The sequence below is a fragment of the Marmota marmota genome, unplaced genomic scaffold (genome assembly GCF_001458135.2).
Source record: "Marmota marmota marmota unplaced genomic scaffold, marMar, whole genome shotgun sequence".
Taxonomy (NCBI): Eukaryota; Metazoa; Chordata; class Mammalia; order Rodentia; family Sciuridae; genus Marmota; species Marmota marmota.
Genome location: NW_026000102.1, coordinates 6,692,254 through 6,716,358, shown reverse-complemented (window position 1 = coordinate 6,716,358; position 24,105 = coordinate 6,692,254). Strand labels below are relative to the sequence as shown.

Sequence of the window (24,105 nt, the reverse complement as noted above, 5' to 3'; positions counted from 1 at the left end):
CCCTGAACTCTCAGCAGATGAAGCCCACGGGAGGGGAGAGGTTCCCCCACGTGGCTCTTCCCCAGGACTCATGCTGACCTTCCCTGACCTGCAGCCCCTGCCCGCTCAGACTGCCCAGTCACTCTGTCTGAGGTCTGACTGCACTAAGCACCCCTCGGACCTGGGGTGATGGCAATGAGCAACACACACTGGACTTCTAGCATTAGATCCCGAAACGCACGTTGGCGTCTCCCCCTGCAGAGGAGCTGAGGGACCCGTGGGGACCGAGGGGGCCATCCAGGGCCTAAGGAGCAAGGCCTCTGCAGCTGCCCCTCCTGGTCCTGCTGCTGGTCAGGGACTCTGCTGGACTTGGCCTGGGGGCTGGTGGGGAGTGTAGGGGCCCTTGGCCCCTCCAGGTCCCACCAGGCAGGGTCAACTGGAATTTGCCTGGGGGGCAGGAGTGGGTGAGACCCTCAAGAAGGGTGGGGGTAGATGCAGGGAGTGCCCAGAGCAGGCCGCCCTCCAGGTGGGGCAGAATGGGGGCGAGCCATGCCGACCAGAGGCAGCTAGAGCTCAGGTGGCAGATGGTCACGGCAGTCACCTTGCACCCCTCATACCACCTCGTCCAGGAATCTGCCGGAAGCTTGGCATAGATTTGTCCTGCAAGGAGGGTGAGCGAGGCGGCCTATTTTGGGGACTGGAAAACAGGTGGTGGGGGCTGCAGGCAGCTGAGGCTGCTGGGTGGAAGGATAGACTGAAAGGGCACGAAGGTCAGAGAGAGCCTGGGCCCAGGGTCGGGACACGTGCTGGTGGCTCCCCGCTTCTGCCTGTGTCCCCGTCACTGTGTGTCCATGCCCTCCTGCCCTCACCCGACCCTCACCAAGGCCAGTTTCATTTCCCACCAGCCCCTGGCCCACAATGTGCCCACAGGTGACCTTCCCCAACCAACCCCACTCCCTTCCTGAGGCTGGAATCCCCTCCTTGTCCCCGAAGTGCACGGACACGGGTTCAGAACCAGCCAGGGTCCAGGGAGACCTCCACGCAGAGCCCAGGCCTGCCTCTCTGCGACCTGGAGGGCTGTCGGGTCCCCAGCCCAGCCCCCTAGCTCTCTGTCAGCTGTAAGACCCTCAAAATTGCAACCCACTGTGGACGTTGGCCTGCTTTTAGGCTGAGCCAGCCTTCCTCTTCACCCTCCGTGCTAGGGGGCAAAGCTGTTTCTCCCTGTATCTCGCTAGAAGGCTCTCCCAGAGAGTGCCACTGCCTGGTGGGAGGGGTCAGGCGGACCTCACTGGAGTTAGACTCAACCCAGCCTTGGCACTTTCAAGCTGTGTGGCCCTAGGCGAGCTGCTTGCTCTCTCTGTGCCATGTAAGTACTCCTGGAAACTCACTCCTGGGTTACTGTGTGGGTTGCAGGTATTCCCAAATACAACCTTCGCTCCGGGTGAAGGTTGGCACTGTTGAGTGTCCAGAAAGTTCTGGTGGTCCAGGGCCCAGGAGTGGGCAAGGGGAAGCAGACAGAGTTGCTGGAGGGGGGGACAGATGGTCAACCCTCATGGCAACTTGGGGGCACATCCAGTGTGCGACTTGGCAGGAAGGTGGCATTCAGGGGCAGGACCAAGCCTCGGAACAGGAGCAAGGGACTGTGCGGAGGCTCCTAGAGACTGACAGGTGTCTGAGAGGGTGTAATCACTCCGACCTGGGGTGGGTGGTCGTCAGCCATGGGTGGAGCCCAGAGGCAGGGAGGAAGGGACCTGGCCAGGACTGGGGCACAGCAGAGAAGAATGTGGGGGGTGACCAGAGAGTGTGGCCAGTCGGGATGTCAGCTTGGGAGTGAGGACCAGGGGGACTGAAGCTTGTCTCAGGAGAGTGTTCCGAAGGACAGTGCGGGCCCCTCCGACTGGCACCGCCACACTTTCTGCCCCATAGGGAGCCCTTGGGGCAGAAAGGGGGCCAGGACAGGAGGATTCAAGTAAAGAGGCCTGGGGACCTGGCAGCCTGTGGGCGTGGGGTGGCACAGGAGGGAAAGGCTGTGGGTGGGGCTGTGACCACTGCCATGAAAACCTGCCTGCCCTCACCAGTCCCCTGTCCTGCCGGGGCCCTTGTCCACTCAAATGCCCACTCTGACTGCAGGCTCCTCTTCCTCCCAGCCCTTCACCTGCCCCTCTTCTGTCCGTGGCAGTCAGCCATCCTGCACCTCTATCTGCGCCCGCCAGGCTGGCCTGAGCTAATCGCTGCCCGCACTCCACTCCCACAGCCCCGCCCGGGGCCACTCTGACAGGTGGCTGGTGCTGCAGGGAGGCTGCGCTTGGCTGCCCACGCGGCTCGGCAGGCCACTTCTCCAAGCCACGCTTGACTTGGCCCCTTCTTGGAAGTCCACACCAGGGCCTCCTGCCTCTGACTCACCCTCTGTGCTCACCTCCCCACTTAAGACACGGGGCTGGGGACGTCCCCTTCTCCCTCACACCAGCTTCAGCCTCTGCTGGGACGGATGTTGGGCCCCACTGTTAGAGGGGGCTCCTCCTCCAGAGATGACGGTGGGCTGGGCTCCGCAACAGGGTGCTCACAGCCGCTTTCTGAGAGTGGGGAGCGAGGTGCTGATGGGGGTGGCTGGGGCCGGACCCGGCTTCCTCCCTCCTCTGCGGCTCCTGATGCTGAGGAAGCCTTGGTCAGCTGCAGAGTCTGCGTGTCTGCACTTGGGCGTGCCCTCGATCCGAAGCCTGCCTGGTGCTTTTGCCTTTTCTAAGCATTGGACGCCCCAGGCGCATCCGGGACGGGCTCCACAACCACCCCACTTCACAGGAGAGGAGTAGAGGCTCAGAATGGGCCTGGCAGCTGCCCAAGGTCACACAGCTAGAGAGCAGCAGAGGTGGGCTGTGTGGACAGAGGGAAGAGGGACCTGGTTCATGGGACAGGCAGGACTGAGCTGCAGGGCACGGAAGGGTGGGGCAGGTGTCATGTGTCCCAGCATGACCCCAGCATGTGGGGGGGAGTGGGGGGGAAGAAGTCCGAGGCAGGCCAGTAGAGGGCAGGGGCGCCCCAGGATGTCTGGACGCAGGTAGGGCCTCCCGGTGCTGGTGAGAAAAGAGAAGTGGGAAGGGACTTCCCAGGCACGGTGTGCGGTGGGCTGCGCAGGTGGCTGGGCAGGTGGCTGGGCAGGTGGGGAGGGGCCCGAGGCCCAGGCCGGCCTTGTCACCACAGCTCAGTGAGGCCAGCCGGGGCAGACACCGGGGTTGAGAGCCCAGCTTCTGGACTCCACTGTGCCCCTGGACCCGCTGGGTGCCACTCTGCACCATTCACAGTTGGTAAAAGGAGACTCCAGGTCGTGGGGTCACCAGCCTTCTGGGGATCAGCGATGCTTTATGTTTATGTCACTGGGCCTCTGCCATGGTGGCTGGTCTGAGGCAGCGTCCTCCCGTGGGGCCTCAGGACTTGGTTTGGTCCGGGAAGCTTGTCAATCACGGTCTCCTTCCAGAAGTGCAGGAAGCCCTGGTGGTCAGGGCCCAGCCTCCCGCAGGTACTAAGCCAACTGTTGGGTTCAGGTGGACTGCAGGCCCGCCTCTACCAGAGGGAGGCCACAGTGAGGGCGCGGGATCCCTCCAGCCTCCACTCCCATCCCCCTTCCCATGGGCCGTGGCCCAGGAGCAGAGAGGGAGCTTAATCGGGCGCCCCAGCTGTTTTCGGGTTTCACACACTGTGCCCTCCCCCGGGGCGGGTGGCTAAATTTGTCTTCCATCTCTGTGCTTGGCTCCCTGGACCAGGGGAGAGGGCACAGCGGCCGCCGTGGGCAGCGCGAGGGGCTCACCTGCGGGGGGAGGCTGTTTGGCAGCCCTGCTGAGGGTGCCGGCCCCCTCCCACCCCACTCAGGGGACAGGGACAGAGTCTGCCACATGGCCTGGGACCATGGACAGGAGGGGCAGGCAAAGGCGGCCGCTGCCCAGGCACTGAGGAAGGCGACATCATTCCAGGAGGGGGACCCTGGCCCTGGCCCAGCAGGTGAGAGCAGCCCCCACCCCACCCCGGGGGCCGGGGAGCCAGGGAGCCAGGCTTCAGCACAGGCCACCGCAAGCCCGCTCTGGCCTCCCTGCTGCAGTGTGGCTGTGTGGCCGCAGGAAGCGCCGCCATTTCCTGGGAGAGCCGGCTGCCTGGCTTCCTCCCCCCGTGATGCCGCCTGGACCCTCTGCACAGGCCGGGGCTCTTATGGGCACTGAGGCCTTTGGTACGTCCCCTTGAGAAAAGGCCTCAGAGGAATTGAAATGGCCCGGGAGGGGTGTCCCTGGGATGGCCTCAGGCCTATCTGCCATTTTAGATCTCACTTTGACTTGGTGACTGAAATAAAGGGTGGAATTCGTCGTGGGAAGGGAGCTGGGAGAGTGACCACCCCTTAACTAAGAGCTGACCGTAGGCAGGGTACTTGAGGGACGGCACAGAGGAGGCCTGGCCTCCTGTCCTCACCCTGGAAAGGCTGGTACTTGGGATTTGAGGGGCAGGAGGGATGCAGGCTGGGGCTCCGCCTCTCCTGTGCTCGAGTGAATGTGGGCAGCTCTGCCTCGGATCTGCTGAGGGAGGGTGGGCACCCAGAGCCCTGGGGCCAAGCCTGGCGGGCTGGAGGGGATGTCCCCATGGCTGGGCTCAGCTGGGGGTCGACGGGGTCTAGTTTATCAGAGGTGCTTTAGGAGCCTGTCTGTCCTTCGCCGGGGCAGAGAGGTGGCAGGACGTCCCCAATTTTGTCTAACTCAGGCTTCCGTGTGGGCCACATGCAGGTAGCACCCATGTGCCAATGGATGAGGGACAGGCTGGGCACTGAGATTCAGAGTCAGCAAAGGGAGCTTCCTGCAGGGGCTGGGCCCTGACCTGGCATGGCCTGGGGGACCCAGATACAGGGAGGCCACACAGCCCGGTACCTGGAGGCAAGGGACAGGGAGGAGATGTGTGGGAACAGGTGAGGAGCCTGAGGAGGGGACGTTAGGGACAGGGAAGGAGGTCCAGGAGTGGTGGCTATATGGGAGGCTCTGGAGAGGAGACCAGGTGAGATGGGCAGGGTAAGAAGGTGGAGAGCCAGGGGTCCACCAGGGCAGCCAGCTCTTCCTCCCGGGTGCAGAGAGGCCATAGTGGGGCGGGTGAGGCCCTTGGCAGACCTGGGTGCCTCTCCAGTCCTGGGTGGGGCCTCTGGTAGCTGCTTGCTCATCCCTGAACTGGGCGGCCTCTCAGGGCTGACCTGAGAGCCCCGTGAGCAGAGCACTCGCCAGCACTGTAGAAGCTGTGGCCACAGCCCCTGTCTCCACAGTGGCCCTGGAAATTCTGCAACAGCGGCCACCGGGGGCCTGTAGGGTTGGGCAGCACCCCCTTCCCACCCAGAGGCTGTGAGCACGTGCCCCTACCCACCGTGACAAGGGAAACACCCCAGAGGAGGCAAGCGCCCCCAGGGGCTGATTGCTAAGCTGAGAACCACTTGGATGAGACCCCAGGGGACTCGGTGAGTCAAAACGAAAGTCGCCAGGCTTGCTCTCAGCCCACGAGCCTGGGCCAGCCCTCGGGGCCGCGGGCTCCTCTCCAGCACTGCACCGGGTCTGGTGTCCGGAGGCACTGGGGGCCCAGCTGTGGGTCCTGAGCCCCTTCTTCTTGTGACCCCCGAGTCCCAAATGCTGCCAGGATCCCCTGGGTGCCGCAGGTTGGGGACCTACAGCAGAGGGCTCCGTGGCTGAGGTCTGGGTTTGGCTCGGAGAGTCCTCAGGGTTCCTCCTGGTCCCAGTCCCACAGGAGCCACACCGGTCACCTTGCAGCCAGCAGGTGACTTCGCTGCGGCCTTGAGGGACCCTGAGGCAGGCCTGGGCAGGGTCAGAGGGCCCTGTTCCCTGTGTGTGCCTACAGTGTGTGACCTGGACACTGCATGGACAGGCACACACCACATCTGCCCTTCTCTGTTCAGGTCCCTGACCTGCTGGCCAGGGAGGGCCAGGGCATCACGGGAGGGGCAGCAGGTCCTCAGTGTCCTTGGGGTCATTCGGGGCAGGTCTCTGGGCCCTCACGTGCCAGTGAAGGATCTGAGCGGATTCCCCCAGTGGAGGCTGCTGGCCACCTGCAGGGTGGACAGAGGCCGGCCCTTTGTGGCAGGGGGTGGCTTGCTCAATGCAGGTTCGTGGGCCCTGCCATAGACCCCACAGCAGGCAGGACGTCCTAGAGTGTGCATCATGACCTGCACCCTGACCCCTGAAGTCACACATTCCCGAAGCCAGACGCCCCCGTCCAGTCCCCTGCCTGTAGAAAGCCCCTGTCCAGCCCCGGGGGGATCTGGCTCCTGTGATGCCTGCAGATGCTCCTGGTGGTGGCAGCAGAGGCCCATGCTGAAGGCCGGGAGGGCGGTGGTGGGATGTGGGCCTGGCAGGGAAGGGAAGGAGACCAGCCTCTTGCTGGTGGTGCTGGGGAGCGTGGGGAGCCCTGTGCCCACGGGGGCAGGTGGGAAGGGGTGTGGCCTAAGTGCGGTGGGAGGAGTTAAGATGATCCATCTGAAGACGCAGACAGCGTCCCCCATCAGGGCCCCGCTCACAGGTGGTGTCCCCTGTGCAGTGCCCGGGGCCTGGAGGAAGGGGCCACACCCCCTCTCAACCCAGGCCCTGGGCAGGTGTGAGGGGGCCAGCAGCCAGGCACGGGCTCTGTCGCAGTGTCCCTCTGGCCTCAGTGCTGGGGGAGGCAGACAAGTCAGGAAGCAGGAGGACGCTGGGCAGAGCAGGGTGAGGAAGGAAGGGGGGCAGCTGTCGGGCTGGATGCTGGGGATGGCCTCCCTGGTGGCCTCCAAGCCCAGACCTGGATGCTGACAAGGGACCTTAGAGCGCCCAGGGCCCGAGGGAGTGGCGGTGCCCAGGCCTGGGTGCTGGTGGTCGGGAGGTGCACACTCTCCAGATGGGCTGGAGGAGCCAGGGAGGCCGGCCTGGGGGGGGGGGGCGCAGTGGCCATGGTGAGGAGCCTGGGGTTTGATGCTCGGCATGAGAGCTGCCCAGTGGGGTTAGACAAGGAGGGACGTGCTCCAGTGTCCTGATTCTGTCGGGGAGTCTTGGCTTTGGGGGTAGGTTGGGGAGTGAGCTGTGGGATCTGCGGGACAGAGTCTGCTGAGCCTCCTGGAGCACAGTGACCCCGGAGAGACCCTCCTTGGCCTCCTCTTCAGCAGGCCCCGGGGACTCCAGTGTTGCTTACTTTCTGGGTGTGGGCCCCGCTGCCTTCCAGGTGGACAGCGCAGCTCCAGCTGCCCCTCCAGGTACGTGGCTCAAGGGGTGGGGTTAGGGCCCCTGATGCTTCCCCAGAGGACCAGCCCTGCAGGTCTGTCCCCGAAAGGGAGCCGGCCTAAGGTCAGTGCAGGTGCCCCCCATGCTCACTGGAGAAGCAGGGTTGGGGTGGCGCTCAGGAGGTGGAGGTGCAGGTCAAGTCCACAGACCCGGATCTACTCCCGGGCTCTGGCTCACCTCCCCAGGCTGCTCCCCGGGAGGTGGTGAGGGGGGAGTGGGTGCACAGCCCGGACGGGGGTCTGCCAGCCCTCTCTCCTGTCCCCATCAGGGGTGGTAGAACTTGGATGGGACTCTGGAGGTGGCCTCTCCTCCAAATGGCCCGGGAAGTGCATTCAGAACCTCCCACGTGCTGCCCCAGCTTCTTTAAAAAAAAAAAATGGAATTTAGTATTGAGACAAAATTCACCTGATATTCCCGCGGACACTTCAGCGTGTTCCGCACGCTCTCCATGATGCACAGCCGTCTCCTCTGTGTGGTCCCAGAGCGCTGTCGTCACCGCAGAAGAAAGCCCACAACCGTTCCTCCCTCCCTGGCACCCGGTCAGCCTCCAGGACTGGCCACATCTCCCTTTGGGACCAGCCTCTTCCTCTGAGCATCCGTTTCTCAAGGTCCGTCCCCTTGCTGGAGACCTTGGTCCATCGCTCCTCTGCGGTGGCTTTTGGGCTGTCCGTCCCATCTGACCAAGGTGGACGATGCTGCTCTGGAAGCTCGTGAGCTTTTGCCACCTGTTCACCATGTGACGTTAGCGGAGTTACCTCTGCAAGCCGGATGGTCTGTCCACGAATCTGAGGGGGCAGGACCAGGCGGCTGCTGGGGGCGAGGCCTCCTGGGCTGTCCTCTGGGGTGTGAGCAGCCCAGCCCTCCTCCCCGACTCACAGCTGGGTGCAGCCTGCAGGCCACCTCCTGCCCCAAAGCGGCTTCCCTGACAGGTGCTGTTCACCCAGAAAGGATGAGCCAAAGGGACCCACTGGGTCCCTGGTCAAGACACAGGTGCTTCAGATCTGTGGGAGGGCTGGCTGTCTTAGCGTCCTCAGGCCGTCTGTGGCCAGCTGTCCTCGGGCTGGCTGTCTTAGCGTCACTGCTCCCTGACTAACTCAGCCCTCAGGCCTCCCTTGGCCACTGCCAAGCCAGTCCCTTGTGGTGGCCTCCTGTCCCGTGCCACTCCTCTGAGCACTGGAGGCCTGGCACGTGTCAGCCCCAGAAGCAAGCCGCAGGCCTCTGTCAGCACCCGCCTGCCTGGGGACTGACCAAAGTGACAGATTGCAGGCCCTGCCCTGCCACCCCTGCCAGCCATGGGCAGGTCTGGGCCTGTCGGTGTGGGCACTGCAGGGCGTGGCCAAGTTGATTCCCACGGACCCAGGAGGCTGCCCCAGGGGGGATGGAGCCCTGGCCTGGGTGGGGGGCAGTGGGCAGCATGGACTTGGGTCTCTCTGTCCCCTCTTTCCCACTGCAGGACAGTGTGCCTGGCTGTGCCTGGCCTGGTCACTGCCACCTCCTCCTGGGTGGCCAGGGCCACTGCAGGGGTAGGAGAGCTGGTCACAGACACTTTCTGGAGAGGCCACTGTGAGGACAAAGGCCAGAGGATCTGGGATGGTGGTCAGGGCACCCCAATTTCTGGGCTTCTCCGTTGAGAGACCACCCATGCAGGTCCTGGCCTTGGTGGGCTCCCACGTGGGGTGCAGTTTTGGCCTCCAGGTCCCAGGGCAGGACACCAGCTCAGAGCTGAGTGGCCATCTGAGACCCACAGAAACCTGGGTACAGAGACGCACAGACCTGGGCTGGACTCCAGCCTCAGGGGTGTCCCCACACATTCTCTTAACCAAGAGAGGGGATGGTCTGAGCCGGCTCAAGGTCCTGGGCATCAGGGAGCCTGTGTGGCTGGACCCCCAACCCTGGCCGGTCCTGAAGCAGCATTCATAGTGCTGACCCCTGTTGCTCATGCACAGCCTGACTGTGCCCCAGGTCCTGGCAAGGGCTAGATTCATCTCCCAGAGGGTGCCCAGCAGCCCTGGGGGGCTATTGCACCCCCACCTCCTGGGTGATGGCTCTGAGGAGCTGCTGCCTGCCCAGGGCACCCCAGCCAGGTGTGGATCCAGACCTGTCCAGCCCCTGCTGCCTACCGTGGCCTCTGTTTCCCGCTCTGGGCAATGGGCTGGATGACTGAAGGGGCAGGTGGAGGCCAAGCACAGGGCAGGAGGGCACCTGGCCAGTGCGCCAGCCTGGTCCTTGTGCCATCGTTGCCAGAGGAGGGTGGCATTTCCAGAGTGTTCACATGTCCTTTCCTCCCTGTAGAGTGAGCTGCCCTTGGAAGACAGCATAGGGGGCGATGGCCCAGTCCACCTCCACGTCCCCTGACGAGGGAGCCACCTTCGAGCACCTCTGGAGCTCTCTGTGAGTATGTCTTGGGGCCCTGTGCTGGCCTGGGGCCAGCTGCAGCCTCACTCGTCAGCTGGCTGCAAGGGGACAGGGCACTCACCACCTCGAGGGCAAGCAGGAGGGGAGGCCAGCGGGAAGGCACTGAGGACACTAGGGACTCAGGGGCCCTGGGGCAGGAGACAGTGAGCATCTCCAGGAGGAGAGATGGGCTAGCCTTGCACCTGGGGGCCCTGCTGGGCAGGATGCTGATGGCCCGTCCCCCTCTCCCCGGCCCAGGGAGCCAGACAGCACCTACTTTGACCTTCCACAGCCGAGCCGGGGGAATAACGAGGCTGCCGTCGGTGCCGAGCCCAGCATGGACGTCTTCCAGCTGCCGGGCATGACCACCTCCGTCATGGTGAGTGGGGCCGTCCTCTGCAGAGGCCTGGATGTTGGGCAGTAAATGTGGCCTGGCCTGTTGAGGGGGTCTGGAAGAAGCAGGAAGCAGGCCCTCAGGCGACAAACCCTGTGGTCCAGACCCTTCGAATTACAAAGCAGGAAATACATTGGCTGATGTAGCTGCCAGTGCAGAGGTAGGAATGGGTTCAATGCCGTAGGAAGGGCTTCAGGCATGGCTGGGTCCAGATGTCCCACCTCCGCCTCCCTCTGTCTTGCCCTGCTTTCTCCGGGGGACTTCATCCTTCAGGGGCCTCTCACCACAGTGGGGGTTGCCAGTCTCCTCCTGTCCCTGTGAGGAGGGAAGTCCTCTGCCCATAGGCCAGCAGGATTCCTCTTGTTTGTCTGAACATGTCATTGCCTGACTCTGAGCCATCCCTGTGCCTCTAACTGGCTTGGTCCCCTGTCCCCATCCCTGTCCTCTGGACCACATAGGACAGAGAAGGGTGAGGTGGGCTCCCTAGGGGGAGGGGCCCAGAGCAAGACCAGAGGTCATTTCCATAGAAGGGGCTGGATGGGGCTGGCAGGGCAGTGGCCCCACTTGCCATCTCAGGGGTCTCCCTGCTCATAGGGAGTGGGGGAGCAGGTGGCCCCAGGACCTTGGGACTCCGCAACAGGAGCTCTTTCGGGCAAGAGACAGGCCACGGTGGTAGCAGATTGGGTCTGTACCTCCCTGTGGGTCCAGCCCTAGCTGGGCTGCGAGGTGGATGGGAGGCCGGAGGCACAGGGCATTCATGGCGCCTGGCCCTGGGGAGACCCTTGAAGCCTATTGTTCTCACACCTCCCCCACTGGACCCCGGGGTGCTGGGTTCCCACAAGGCCAGAGGACAGACGCGGGATGTGTCTCTGCGGGACTCGTGGCGGAACTCTGCCAAGTGAGGAGGGAAGCGGAGCCCAGCTGAGCAGGCACATGCTGGAGGCAGAGGCTGGGCAGCGAGAGCCCTGGGCAGGGCCTCGCCTCCCATGTGCCCAGCACCGGAGGACCTATGTGCAGGAGGGGGCAGCTGAGGACTCTGGAGGCCAGGAGGGTGCAGGCCTGGCCCCCTTTGCCCTAAGCCCCTTCTAGAACTTGGAGCCCTCCTCAGCACAGGGCATCCCTGCCCAGCACCCAGGGCGATGGCCCAGTCCACCTCCACTGCTCGGGTGGGAGGCAGGCGGCAAGCCCAGCTCCATTCCTCTGAGGAGCTGATGCCGGGCTCTGGGCTTTGCCCCTGCTCAGGAGAGTGCCCCGGAGCCAGCAGCCCGCCAGCACCTGTGCCCACGCACAGGTGAGGACCCCGAGGCAGAGGCAGGGAAGGGAGCCTGGGGCTCGGCCCCGTAGCGTTGCCCCTGACCAGGGTGACAGGGAAGCTCTGAACTCTGCCTCTCCCTTGCCTGCTGGCTGCTCCTTGGAGATCAGGGTCCTAATTCCTCCCTGGCCAGTGCCCCACCTGGACCCTGGTGTCCTCTAGTCTGGAGAGTCAGGAGCTGTCCACCAGGCTCCAAAGATGTTTGTCGCAGGAGTTTCAAGCTTCCACCTCGACCTCCAGCCGCTCAGATCACCCCCAAGAGGGCAGAGGGCCTTTGAGAACCCTCAGACATGCCCCCTGGTCACTGCCACCTTCTGAGGGAGGTCAAGGGGCAGTTCCAGGCTCCCGTGGGTGGGATGTGCTACCCAGCCCTGGCCCGGATGCCTGGTGCTGAGCGTGTTGGGCTGGATGCTCATGAGCCCTCGCCTGCTGGGGCACGCTGCTCCCAGCCGTGGGGTAACGAGGGTGGGGCCCTGCACCTCCGCAAACAAGGGGCCCACTCTGTCAGGTAGCGACACGCTCTTGGTAAAAGCCATGTATGAAATTCCTGGGTGCAGCTCAGTTCCCGGAGGTGGGGATTCCCTGGAACCAAGGCTGGCCAGGCCGGGCCCCCACTGTGCAGGCCTCACCCTGAGCCCGCTGCCTATTCCCTGTCTGCTCCCCGAGAACAGCCAACACAGCCCCCCATTCCCCCGACCCTCCTGCAGCCCCAACTGCAAAAGAGGAGGCACAGACTGCGGCACAGACTACGGCCGACCCGCTGGGGCGTCTGGCTGCAGGGACCCAGAACTCAGCTGCTGGAGGGCAGCTTCCCTGCCACAGGGGGGCAGAGGCTGGGCAGTGGGCACTAAAGCTGGACGGGGGGACAGCGTGGGCAGTGGAAGTGAAGTGATCAGAGTTAAATCTCATGAAACACACGGTTAAATTTTCCCAGCCTCCCACTGCAAGAGGGGAGAAGGACACAGAGAGACCTCTCGGGTAGCAGTCGGGGACAGGCATACTAGCAGAGTGTGCACACTCACGGTCATCCAACACTGTGGCCATTGGGAGCAGCCTGCGCAAAGCACAGTCTAATGGAAGTCTCAAGTGCGTCTTTGTAGGAGCGCTTTCCAGCCACGCGAGGTCCCTGGATGCTGCCAGGTGGTGCTCTGGGCTGCAGCCTGGTCTGTGGGAAGCGCCAGGCAGGGTGCAGCCTGAGGGACACAGGCACCAGCTCCAGAGCCACTGCCGGTCCAGGGCGGCCCTGCGGGACTCTTGAGCTGATCTGTCCAGTAGGGCTGAAGTCCAGTGGCTGAGGCCAGTGGCTCTCTAAGGGGGCTCTGGGAAGGTGTGAAAACACCCCTGAGGGGGTCACTCTCACTGCCCAGGGTAGAGGGAGCTCATGCATGGCTCCTGTGGGGATTTGATGTCACTCAAACAACCACGCAGAGCAAACTCAGGCTCCGTGGGAATCCAAGAGTCCTGCAGCTGGCTGGCCTCGAGAGTGGTGGGGCCATTTTAAAACCCCAGGACAGGGGCTCATTTTTAGAGTCCACTGGGGAGGGTGCTGGGCTGCTGAGGGCTGGGGCACATGGGCCCACTCTGCTGAGGCTGGGGAGGGGGGTCTCTTGAGTGCAGTCCCCCACCCCTGGGGACTGTGCTGCCTTGGGTTTCTGATCCTAGTCCCACCTCCAGCTCCACCCAGAAGAGGCGCCATCAGGCTCAGCTTTGGGTCAATGGGCACTTTGGGCATCTGAGGGGCCCAGGGCTCTCAGCACCCCTGACTCTGTACTCAGAACGAGCCTCAGTACCCTGCCCTTGGTGCTGAGCTGTCCCCAGTTGGGGGGATCTTACAGCGAAGAGCATGTGGGACATCCACTTTCTGGGGTGTCCCCTTCCACCTTTGGGGGATCTGGAGCAGGCAGATTGGCTCCCTGATGGACGAAAATTTCCTGAATGAGATCTGCCAAAGCATTGGAGCCAGGGGTGCCCTCAGCTGCTGGCAGAGAGTGGCTGAGCAGATGGGTCCAAGTCCCCACGTGCCTCCGTGTCTTGATTGTGAGGTTGGCTGATGGGTCACAGGCCCAGAGCAGGAGGACGTGGGGATACATAAGCCTCTTACACTGGGGGAGGGCCACACCTCCGCCTCTGGTCACCTCCAGCCACGCTGGCCAGCTGAAGAAGCTGGGTTAGGCAATCAAAGGGAACAGGGTGGACAGGAGCAGCTGGGCCCCCGGTTGGCCTTGGAGGAGGCCATGGGTCTTGTGGCAGGCCAGAAGGTCTCTGTGGCCACAGGACCCAGACAGCCCTGAGGCCAGAATTCCAGGCTGGGCAGCTCTTGGGGCTTTCTAACCTTTCTGGGCCTTGGTGTCCCTGTCCGTAAACAGGGCCACTAAGGGGTTCTAAGTCCTCTGGGGCTGAGGGCAGCAGGTGGTGTGTGGCCTGTGAGGAGGATGTGACAAACACCAGGCTCACGGCAAGGGCGGGAGGAGGCCCGCGTTGCGAAGCCGAGCCCTCGGAGCCTCAGAACAGTTTTGCAGAGGAGGGCCTGGGCCCCAGAGCTTCTGACCCCCTTGTCCACCTCGGTTCCTGCCGGTGGAGCTCCTTGCCTCAGTGGAGGCCCTCAGTCCTGGCCATCTCTGCAGACCCAGGTGGCCCTCACTAAATCAGAGCCGTGTCCTGCCAGAGAGAAGCCTCCCAGGGCTGGAGGCAGGGCCGGGAGTAGGGGCCAAGGGCTCAGGTGAGCGTGTCCAAGACTGGCTCAGCCCTGCCCCGACAGCCCCCTTGTGCCCTGCAAGAGGGAAGGCTTCCATCAGGATGAGGGTCACCCCTGGCCACACTTTCTGGGAGGACAGAGCCACACAGTAAGCACCAGTGGGTGCCAAGCAGGCAGAGGGCTGCTGTGGGGACAGGAATCATGATTTTCTCCTGTGCTCAGCATCGCGAGCCCTGGCCTTGGAACAAATCTGTTCCCTAGCACCCCCTCGACCACATGAAGGGGGGCACTGAGAACCCGAGGCCCAGCCAGCCCCAGGGAGGATGCTGAGGGCCCGGCGCAAAGGGAGGGGGGCAGGTGCTGGCCAGAGCCCTACAGGCCCTGAGGCTGCGCCTGCCCCACAGTGCCCCTTCCCGCCTCTCCTGGCGCCTGTCTGTGGTGACAGCTGCTGTGGGCAGGTGGGCCACCGGGGAGGAGGGGCACTGTGGGAGGAGGTGCTGCGGTAAGTGGGGGATCTGCCTGGGCCCACAGTGATGGACACCCAAGCTAGAGCCTATGGACACCCCTGGGGTCACCCAGGGTAGGACTTCCCAGCTTGGGGGGTGGGCACGTCTCCCCAGGCCCCAGAGAAGGGTGAGCAGGTTCCCCGAGTGCACAGCCCTGGGAATGGGTGGGGAAGGGTGCCCCTTTCTCCCCAGAGTGTCTACAGCCTGAGAAAGGGACAGGGCTCCACCTGGTCAGCTCTAAGCCCCACCCAGCCCACCACCGCCACCTGTGAGCCCTCCACGAGCTTTAGTGGCAAGGGACCTTGGGGAATGAACTCCAGCTAATCCCTGCCCCCAGCCCTCAGCATCACAGAGCCCCAGGCCCCTCCCCAGGGGTGGGGGTAGGGGCCCAGCCACCTGTCCAGCAGGGAGGTGTGTGAGTCCCTCCAGCAAGCCCCTCCCGTGCCTGTGGTGCTGTGGGGAGTGATGGTCGGTAGAAGGGACCCCCCTGTCCAGTGGGGAGCTATGGAGGTGGTCAGTGGGATGGAGTCTGCTGAGTCAGACAGAAAAGCAGGTGCTGTGGCCCCCTGGGAGCCCCTGGGGGCCTGGCTAGGAAGTGTCCTGTTTCCAGGGATGGGGACTCCAACCCCTGACTCTGTCCTCCCCGGCCTTGGGGAACGCCATGGGAAGTGCAACCCGGTGAACCAGAAGGCTGTCCCCGCCTCCCGCCAGGTGCTTCCTTTGCTCTCCCCCTGGGGAGTTTGTAAGAACAGCCAGGCGGGGGGACCGGCCTGAGCTCAGGACTCTGAGCCTCTGCATCCCTCCACTCTCCCCTGGAGGCTGAGGACTCACCTGTGCAGAGGTTGGGGAACCTGCCCTCACCCTGCGGTGCCCCATGGGGGGTGGGATTCGAATCAGGGTCCTCCTGCCTCCCCAGAGCTGTCCACGTTTGGAAGCGGAAAGGACTCACATCCCTAGGACTGCTCTGGGGCAGGGCCAGCGGCCACCAGCAGGAACCTCACTGAAGGACAGGCCCTGCCCAGGGCAGTGTGGGGGCTCATGCCCGACCTCCACCCCACAGGAGGGGACTGCTGCTTGCACCGACTTCCCACTGGGCCCTCCTGCAGGCCCCCGCGTGGTGTCACCCAGAGATGTCCTCCCCAAACGCTTGTCCCACAAAGGAAGCTGTGCTTTCCCCGGTGATCTGGACCGGCCTGTTAGGAGCTCACAGCCATGGCGGCTAGAGTCAAGGTCCAGGCCAGCCTGGGCTGACGGTGTAGAGCCGCGCCTTTCTCTGCCCTGCATGGAGCCTAGAGCACTGAGTGGGGTCTCAGCCCCAGCCTCCCGGTGGGGCCTGCTCCTGGGTGCCCTCCTTCTTCCTCCAGCCCAGTGGACCAGAAGGCTGGGCAAGTCCTCCAGGCCCTCGCAGGCCCAGCCGCAGGCCCAGCCCCTCTCTGCCCAAGCCCAGCTGTTGCCAGCTCTGAGGAGGCTGAAGGTGGTTTGCAAGAGAAGGGTCTCCCTACAGATGGGGAGCTCCTCTCCCACGGGCCGGAAGCTGCCGTGCTCCAGGGAAGGCTCAGTGTCACTTGAGGCTTTGTGTTGTGGACACTCTGGGGGGCAGGTCCAGGCCCCTCTGTGGAGGACACTTTGCACCAGAGATGGTTAAAATAGAATGGAAATCTGGTGTTGGAGAAAGAGAGCCACACTGCTCCCGTCCCCCCACCCCCTGCCCCTGCGCTGCTGAGGCAAGCCCCTGGCTGTGCCAAGGGCCATGTGGCTGTGCTAGGGGTCCCAGAGGACCTCTGGCTCTTCTTTGGTGGTAGTGGCCATATCTCTGCCTCCTGGGGCTGGGCAAATGACAAGATGGCATCTTCCAGGTGGGGCTCTGGGTTCTCTGACGTCACCTTTTACCATGCGAGGGTGCCGTTATGTGTCCCCTGATTCCCTAGAGGTCCAGAGACACAAATCTCCCCGTGTGCCTCTGCTCTGTACAGCCCTTAGGGTGATGCCCATGGACCCCCAGTTCCTGGGGCGGGAGGGAGGTTTGCTTGCCTGGGCCGCCACAGCTGGCGGCAGGCAACATCTCTCTCCTTGGGGTGGCCCAGCTGTGGCTACCAGGCCTCAAGGGCCAGGACTCGCCCCTGGTGCTCGGGGACAGAGACTGCTTTCCGGGTGAGGGCTGTGGCCCCCAGAGCCTTCCCTGGGCGGGGCTCAGAAGGAGCAGGTGGGGTGTACTGGTGGAGCCGGCCACTGACCTGCGTGCCTGCCCGCTCCCCCCGCGCGGCCTCCTTGGTGCGGTCCAACATCACTGGGCAAGCTGAGACCTGCCCCGGCGTTGATGCGTAGTCATGAGGAATAAGGGGGTGGGCTGTGGGTCTGTTGTTGGATGCGGCCAGTTGACAGAACTAAGGGACATGGGAAAAGCGAGAATGCCAACAAGCGGCCCACAGGTTCCGGAGCGTCCCTGGCTCCTGCCTCCCTAGCCACGGAGCCTCGCCCCTCGGGCCACCCCGCCCAGCGGCCGCTGCTCTGCCCCTTCCCTCCCCAGCCACCCAGACCCATGCCTCGTCCCGTGGCACACCGGCTCCCCAGCGTGTGCAGACCCCCGCGTGCCTACCATGCTGTACGTCGGTGACCCCATGAGGCACCTCGCCACGGTAGGTGTGACGCGCTGGCACGGGGCATCTGGGAACCGGGCTCCGTCCTTCTGGGGGTGGGTGTGTGCGGGTCTTGCCATGGTGGAGGCCCAGAGGGGTCTTCCTGGTCGGGTGCCTGCTGCCCTCTGGGGTGACCAGAAGCAGGAAGGGAGGCATTGAGGGGGCTGGAGGCGGGACCTAGGCTGGAGGTGGACAGATTTGGGAACCTGTCGATCCTGGGATAGCTCTGAGAGCCAGTGGCCCCTGGCTGGGCAGAGACCGGGAGGCTGGGCCAGCCTCTTCAGCTTGGAGGCTGGTGTCTCTGCTCTCTGCTGCCCCGCTGCCAGGAGCTCAACACACCTGGGGGTCACCTTTGCTCCCAGCCTCGCTGTGAAGCTGCCCCCCAGGGCCAAGAGCATCCTCCCCTGGGATGAGGTGTTTATTTGACAGCGGCGGGTGTTCTCCTGGGCGTGGGCTGCTCTTGAGGTGGGTGTGGGCTCAGAGGACAGGACCTGCAGGTGTAGCCAAGGCCTCCGGCTGCCCCCTCAGGCAGGGGTGCTGGCCTAGCAGACGGAAAGAAGGGACTGCAGCCTGTGCTTGGCCCCCAGGCCTGATCCCCGGGCTGCGCCCTGGGGACCTGGGCTCATTTCCAGACCTGCCAAGTCCCTGGGCTCAGGCAGGCTCCAGGCTGCTAATTGAGCAGGCAGAGGGCCCCCGTGCAGCTGCTCTGTGCAGGGCCCTTCCCCTCAGGGGAGCTTAGAGAGCAGGGCTGCGGGTACAAGCTCCATGCGGGGGACAGCATCAGGCAGAGAGATGGTGGGTGGTTGGACAGACTGCGTGTGTCCCCAGGTCTGCCCTTCCAGGACAGGCCCGTGGTGCGGCCTCTCCAGGCAGTGTGGCCAGGGCTGGTGTGTGCACGAGAGAGGCGAGTCCGTGTGTGTCTGTAAGTGTGCATGCCACAGTACTCACACGCGTGAAGATGTGTGTGCATGAAAGGCGTGGCGTGGCGTGGCGTGGCAGTGTGTGTGGCTGGGCGTGAGTGTGTGCACCACGTGTGGACATGGTGCATATGCAGGTGAGAACACAGGTGTGTGTGTTCCTGTGTTCTAGGTGTGTCCAGGTGTGTGTACCTGTGTGCAGGTGTGCTTGCGTGCTACGGACATGTGGGTTACATGTGCGTTGTGACGGTGTGTGTACATTGTGTGTTGGGTGTTTTGTGCCTGTGGGAGTGTTCCCCCTCACAGAATGGCAGTGTGTGTGTGGCACAGTGTGGCTCAGAGAGTGAATGTCTCGGCCTGACCTGGGCACTGGCTCCATGCACTTGAGTCTAGAGGCCCCCCGGCTTCTGCACACCTGGCCCCTGCTTTGAATCTGCACCCAGTGAGGAAGGGGTGTCCCCTAGCTGTCTGCCACCTGCTCGTTCCTTGATTCATCACCACCAACACCTTGTTGTGGAAACAGCCCCTGAGGGTAGCATCACTCCGACCACAGACAGTGTGGCCTCCTGGCTGCCAGGGCATAGGCTGTCATGCCTGGTAGACCCCTGGCCAGTGTCCCTGTCTGGCCAGCTGAGAAGCCTGGGGCCACAGGGACTCTGGTGCCACCTTTCCTCTTTGATGGAGCGGGCACTGTCCTGCGGGAAGGACAGCACCAAGGCTGAGCGGCTGCTGCTTGGGTATCTGTCCTGGGAGGTGGTGGGAGGTAGAGAGCCGCTGTCCTGGGGCCACAGAGTCCCTCTGGGGGCCACTAGCATCCAACATGCTGCCGCCACCTGCCCTGGGATCCAGCAGTGGCCACTATGTACTGTGCTTCTTCTAGGCTGGGGAGAGCCGGGCTTGTCCTCCATGCGTGCGCCTTCTCTGTAGCCAGGGTCCATCACGCTGCGCACCTCTTCTGCACTGGGTCAAGTGACAAGGGCAGGGAGTGGCTGAGCCCAGAGCCCACCATGGGTCCTAACCTCCCCACCCCTGGGGGAGCGGGGCTGAGTGGGGTCATCCTAATCTGGGCGGGAGACTCAGTTTCCCTGCTTCTGTGTCAAAGAGAGTATTTATGACTTTGTTCCACTGAGAGTACCAGAGGCCAGCGCAGTTCTGCCTAAAATGTGTTAAACCCAGGTGGACCAGCAGAACTGGAGTGGGGGCTTTACCCCGCTGTTGGCTTTTGTCATCACTGTCCATGTACAATGGCCACACAGGAGCCTGCTGCCAGCTCTGCCTTGCAGGAGGCTGTTGGAGCCACAGCTGGATGGCCTGTCCAGGGCACCCCAGCATTGTCTGGGGTTCTGACTGGGAGCTCTGTCTGTGGAGCCCATTGGCTGTGTCTCTGGGGAGCAGTGCCCTTGCTGAGTGTTTCCTTTGCCATAAGTGGAACAGCACGACCCTGATGTCTGCTATGTTGGTACTGAGCTCTGAGGTCACCGTGGTGGCCACTGGCTGTTGCCCCTGTCGGCTGCACGTGTCTGTAGGTGCAGGTACAGAAAAGCCCCGGTTCGAGAGCCTTCCTGGGGCGTCTCTGCTGCTCTTTGTTTGCTCGCCATCTTCCTGTCTGGCACGAGGACTGGAGAGTCCCTGTGGCTTTGGCCAAGTGGTACCTCATCTTGGGTCTGCAGCTCCTGACTGCTGACCTCGCTCACCTGGCCCGAGGGGCATGGGGACAGGGCTGGGTCCTGCCTTGTTCCCTGGGCCCTGAGCCCCGCTCACAGTGCAGAGCAGAACTCAGGGCTGTGCTTGTGCAGACTCCATAACAGGCTTTGTCCCCAACACCCGGGACTCCCCACTTCTTCCCAGATTTCCTGGTCCCCAGCCACCATCGCTGGCTCCACTCTGGGCTTGAGCATCCTGAGAGAGAGACGGGGCGACTCAAGGCACCAGGCTCTTCTACACCTTCTGTGTCTGCAGCGGAATAACTGCCGTGGGGCCTGGCTGTCCCCTGCCTCATCCCTCCTGCAGTGGGTGCCAAGAGTGTGAGTGTCAGGCTCCCTTGTGCGATGAGCAGATCTTGGGTCTGCAGTGTGTGCTGAGAGCAGGTGTCCCTGGGCTCCTGCAGGAAGCACAGCCTCTGGGCAGGCGGGGCCCCAGGGAGGCCCCGGTGGGGCAAGCTCACCAGAGCACAAGAAGAGTTACTAGGCACCTGTTGTGTGCAAGGGGCAGTGGAGCAGAGCAGGGACAGGGCTGACCTGGGTTCCAGAAGGACAGGGTGCACTGCGAGAACAGGCCACAGGAGGGCAGGGCCGAGGCTGGGCGCCCTGGCTGGAAGTGTGCAGGGAGGGATGCGGGCACCCAGACCAGGTGTGGGACAGAGGCAGGGCTGGGCAGCATGTGCTGGCCCGCTGGAGAGTGCGTGGGTGACCCCGAGGACTTGGCCTGAGATGGTAAAGCAGGGGGCCTGGGGATCTGGGCACTGCCAGGACTGTTGCCTTGGCAACACCCCGGGGCCACCGAGGCGGACAGGCAGGAGAGGACAAGGCCCGCGGAGCTTCTGAAGCCACGTGAGGAAGGGAGCAGGGAAACTCCGACTGCCGCCTGGGAAGTGAGCAGCAGGGGCTGAGCAGGGAGTGACTGGGACAGTTTGAAGGGACTTGCGGAGGGAGGGCAGGAGAGGACTGTGGGAGAAGGTCGAGGTTTCACCTGCCGTGGTGGCTAGAAAGGCTGCAGAGGGCACAGGGGAGGTGGGCATGGAGCCTGGCCACCCGGGCTGCCGCAGACCCTCAGAGGTGGCTTCCCGTGGGCAGGAGGATATGGAGGTGACTGCCGGGGATCCAGGGCGTGGGTGGAGGGGCTGGAGGGAGACAGGTGGGAGCAGAGCCCTGGAGGTGGCTGGGAAGGACAGTCCTGAAGCCAGGAGAGGGCGTCACGGAGACAGGACGAGGGGCTGCGAGCGGGAAGTGCTGAGAGGGGGACACAGCCCGGCCAGCCTAGGGACCAGGTGGCCACAGGGAGATGGCTGGGACCCTGCTGGGAGGCAAGGCTTGTGCTGGACAGAGCCCAGGTGGGAAGGCCGAGGGGAGAGCCGAGGGAGACACCCACTGGGGCCCACCCATCTCGGAGGGGTCGCCCCACTTGCAGGGCACACTAGTCCCTGCTGCCTGTGGCTGGGTGTGGTTGGTTCCCTCTGGATGCCCGCCCAGCCGGCCCTGCACGTACGGGACCCAAATCAAGCTGGTCTTCTACATGGGTGGCCTGGCCATGTCTCAGCCAGCAGGATGCCTGCCCCTCCACCTATGCTCTGCTCAGCCCCAGAGCAGCCCTGACCCTGCACCCCACTTGAGCAGCCTCCAGATATTCCCAGGCCCCATGCCGCCTGCCCACTGCTCGGACATAACCAGAGCAGGGGCATTAGCCGTCGCCGTCTGTCCTCAACTCCAGAGCCGAGAGGCCCCTGAGAGCCTGGTCCATGTCCGTTCACAGAACCCAGCAGTCCAGCTGTGCTTGCCCATGGTCCTTCCCCTGGCCACAGACCCTTGACCTGACGTTCCTGCCTGAGACCACGGGAGGTCTCCAGTTCCCGAGGCAGATTACTCCCTGCAGGCTGGGCTCTGCCACAGCCTCCGTGTCCCAGAGCCCTGCCCTGCCTGGACACGTGCTCCTGCCCTCTTGCCTGGAGGTATTTCCCCACTTTTTTACTTTTTAATGGATTGAACCCAGGGGCACTTTACTGCTGAGCGACACCCCAGCCCTTATTTTTTATTTTGAGTCAGGGGCTTGCTGAGTTGCCAAGGCTAGTCTCACTCTCATGATCCTCCTGCCCCAGGCTCCTGGGTCGCTGGGATGAGAGACACGTGCTGCCCCTCAGTGCTTGGTGCCCCTGCACCCCCCACTGGCCTCCCGGCTTGCTCCCTGCCTCCACCCAGGAGGGCAGAAGCTGCAGCTGCCACTGCTTCCTGCATGTGGGAAGGTTCGGGGGAGGCGGGTTGGTGACAAGAAGGGCCTGGGAGGGAGGTGGCTCAGGCCCCAGTGGCGGGTAGGAGCCCCTCTACTCCAGAGCTCATTAACTGCAGGGCATGTGAGCCAAGCGGGGCTGGGAGGACCCGTGTCTGGCTCGGGCCTTTGTCTCGGCCTCCATGGCCTGTCCCGGCTCCTGGGCTGCCTGTTCCTCCTCATCTTGGGTCTTGGCCCAGATGTCACCGACCGGCTGCCGGCCATCGCTGGTGGCACACACGTGTTGCCCACCCTTGCTGTGCCCTGCCTCACACAGGCCACCTTTCAGTGTCTCGTTTGGCTGCTCCTTCTGGGTCTCCACTGACCTGAGCTCTGGAGGCCTGGGGAGCCTGGCCGGCTGCCTGCGGTGTTCGGCTGGTGCAAGCAGGGCCTAAAGGAATGGATGGGCAGGCAGGGCAGGGGGCGAGCATGGACCCAGGGAGCAGGGGACACAGGGGAGAGGGGCCGGCAATAGCCATGCCCCCCGCAGCCCATCTTCCTGGAAGCCCACCTTCACCCAGGCTCTCGGGGGCTAGACAGACCTGCCCTGTAGAGCCAGCAGGGGGGCAGCCTGGAGGCCCCATGGGGACTTTGTGTGGTGCTCTGGGTCCAGGCTGGCCATGTGGGTGGAGGCAGGGGCGGGTGGTGGCTTGGGCCTCGTGGTGGGTCCCACAGACAGACACCCGGTGGCCCAGCGGGACTTCTGGGGGCACGATCCGGGAGCGAGGTGTGGAAAGTTCCACATGGCCCGCGTGGTGCTGGGCACAGCCTTGCTTGGCAGGGAGGGCAGGGGAGAGGGTGCCGTGTGCATGTCTCAGGGAGCAGCCTCCCCCCAGCGCAAGTCGCGTCTTGTTGGCATTTCCATCCGTTTAATCACAGGCTCGGGAGAGACTGTGGGAAACACTGGCGGGATGGAGGTCTCTCTGAGAGGGATGGCTTGTCTCCTGCGGGGCCAGGCTGGTGTCAGTCACTAACCCCGGGTGAGGCTGGGCCCAGGTTCAGACATGCCCACGGGAGAAGAGCAGGGAGCCTGAGGAGTGTGCCACTCCTAAAAGATTCCTCCGCAGCCCGGGCCTGGTGTTCCGGAGCACAGGGCGCTGGCTCCCTGTCCCTCCCGTGCTGGGGTCAGAGCGGAGCCAGCTGGACATCCGGCCTGGGGTGAGGAGGCCCAGGGAGGGCAGGCTCCAGGCAGACCCCTGAGGCCGAGCCCTGTCAAGCTACTGCCTCTGCCAGCACTCTGGGCCCCCCTGCCCCATGCCGTGGCCCACAGTGGTGGATGAGCTCCCGTACTCCGCGGCCCTGCTGGGCTGCTGTCCCAGGTGTGGGGCAGAATCGGCCGGCAGGGAACTGCCGGCTAAATGCTAGTGGGGACTGGACAGAGCCAGGGCTGGGGGCTTGTGTGAGGACATGGCGTTGGAGCCCATGCTGGTCCCTGAAGGACCAGCAGAGTGTCCAGGTCTACTGCAGGCCCCTCCTCACTCCAACTCAGGTCCTAACTGCTCCTTGAGGAAACCCCAGTGGACCCCGGTCACCCTGTTTTCCACACAGAAGGGGACACACATGCAGGCTGTGGTAAAACTGGACCTCAGACCCAAGTCTCCTGATGTCCACCCTGGGGCGCTGCCCAGGAGAGGGAAGGTGCCTGCTGGAGATGATGGAAGGGCAGACCCGGGCACCTCTTCCTCTGGTGTCAGCTCCCAGCCACCTGCCAGGAGGCAGAGCACGGGGAGGGCAGAGGGAGCTGGGGAGCCTGGGGTTGGCGGGGAGCCAGGCTGGGACCCTGCATAAGGGACCTCTCAGGAGGGAGGGAGGGGCAGCCTGGGGCAGCTCACCGCCTTCCTGTGGAGGTCACAGGTGGACTTGGTGGAGGGGCCTTTGGGACTCTCTGTTGTCCTTGCAAGGGCTTTGGAAATGTTCTGCCTCTGCTCCCGCGGGAGCCCGGGGGACAGGAGGAAAACTGAGAGCAATGTCATTGCACAGGCCTACCTTCTAGGGGCCTGTGTTCCCTGGTGTGGTC

General features: G+C 63.9%; 1 protein-coding gene across 10 annotated transcripts in view; it reads left to right on the top strand.

Annotated features, from left to right (window-relative positions):
* Positions 1-24,105, top strand: part of Tp73 (tumor protein p73) — a 52,601-nt gene that overhangs the window by 1,022 nt on the left and 27,474 nt on the right. Inside the window, exons 1-4 of one of the 10 annotated variants that reach the window (XM_048783753.1) lie at positions 3,641-3,972; positions 5,264-5,452; positions 9,549-9,647; positions 9,909-10,029. In XM_048783753.1, coding sequence (XP_048639710.1) covers positions 9,583-9,647; positions 9,909-10,029 — 186 coding nt within the window. In that variant the 5' untranslated portion in view covers positions 3,641-3,972; positions 5,264-5,452; positions 9,549-9,582. Of the gene's footprint in view, positions 1-2,754; positions 2,846-3,210; positions 3,494-3,640; positions 3,973-5,263; positions 5,453-9,548; positions 9,648-9,908; positions 10,030-16,569; positions 17,194-24,105 lie in introns of those variants that run through there. The other 9 variants (XM_048783755.1, XM_048783754.1, XM_048783751.1 and 6 more) reach the window with 9 other exon arrangements.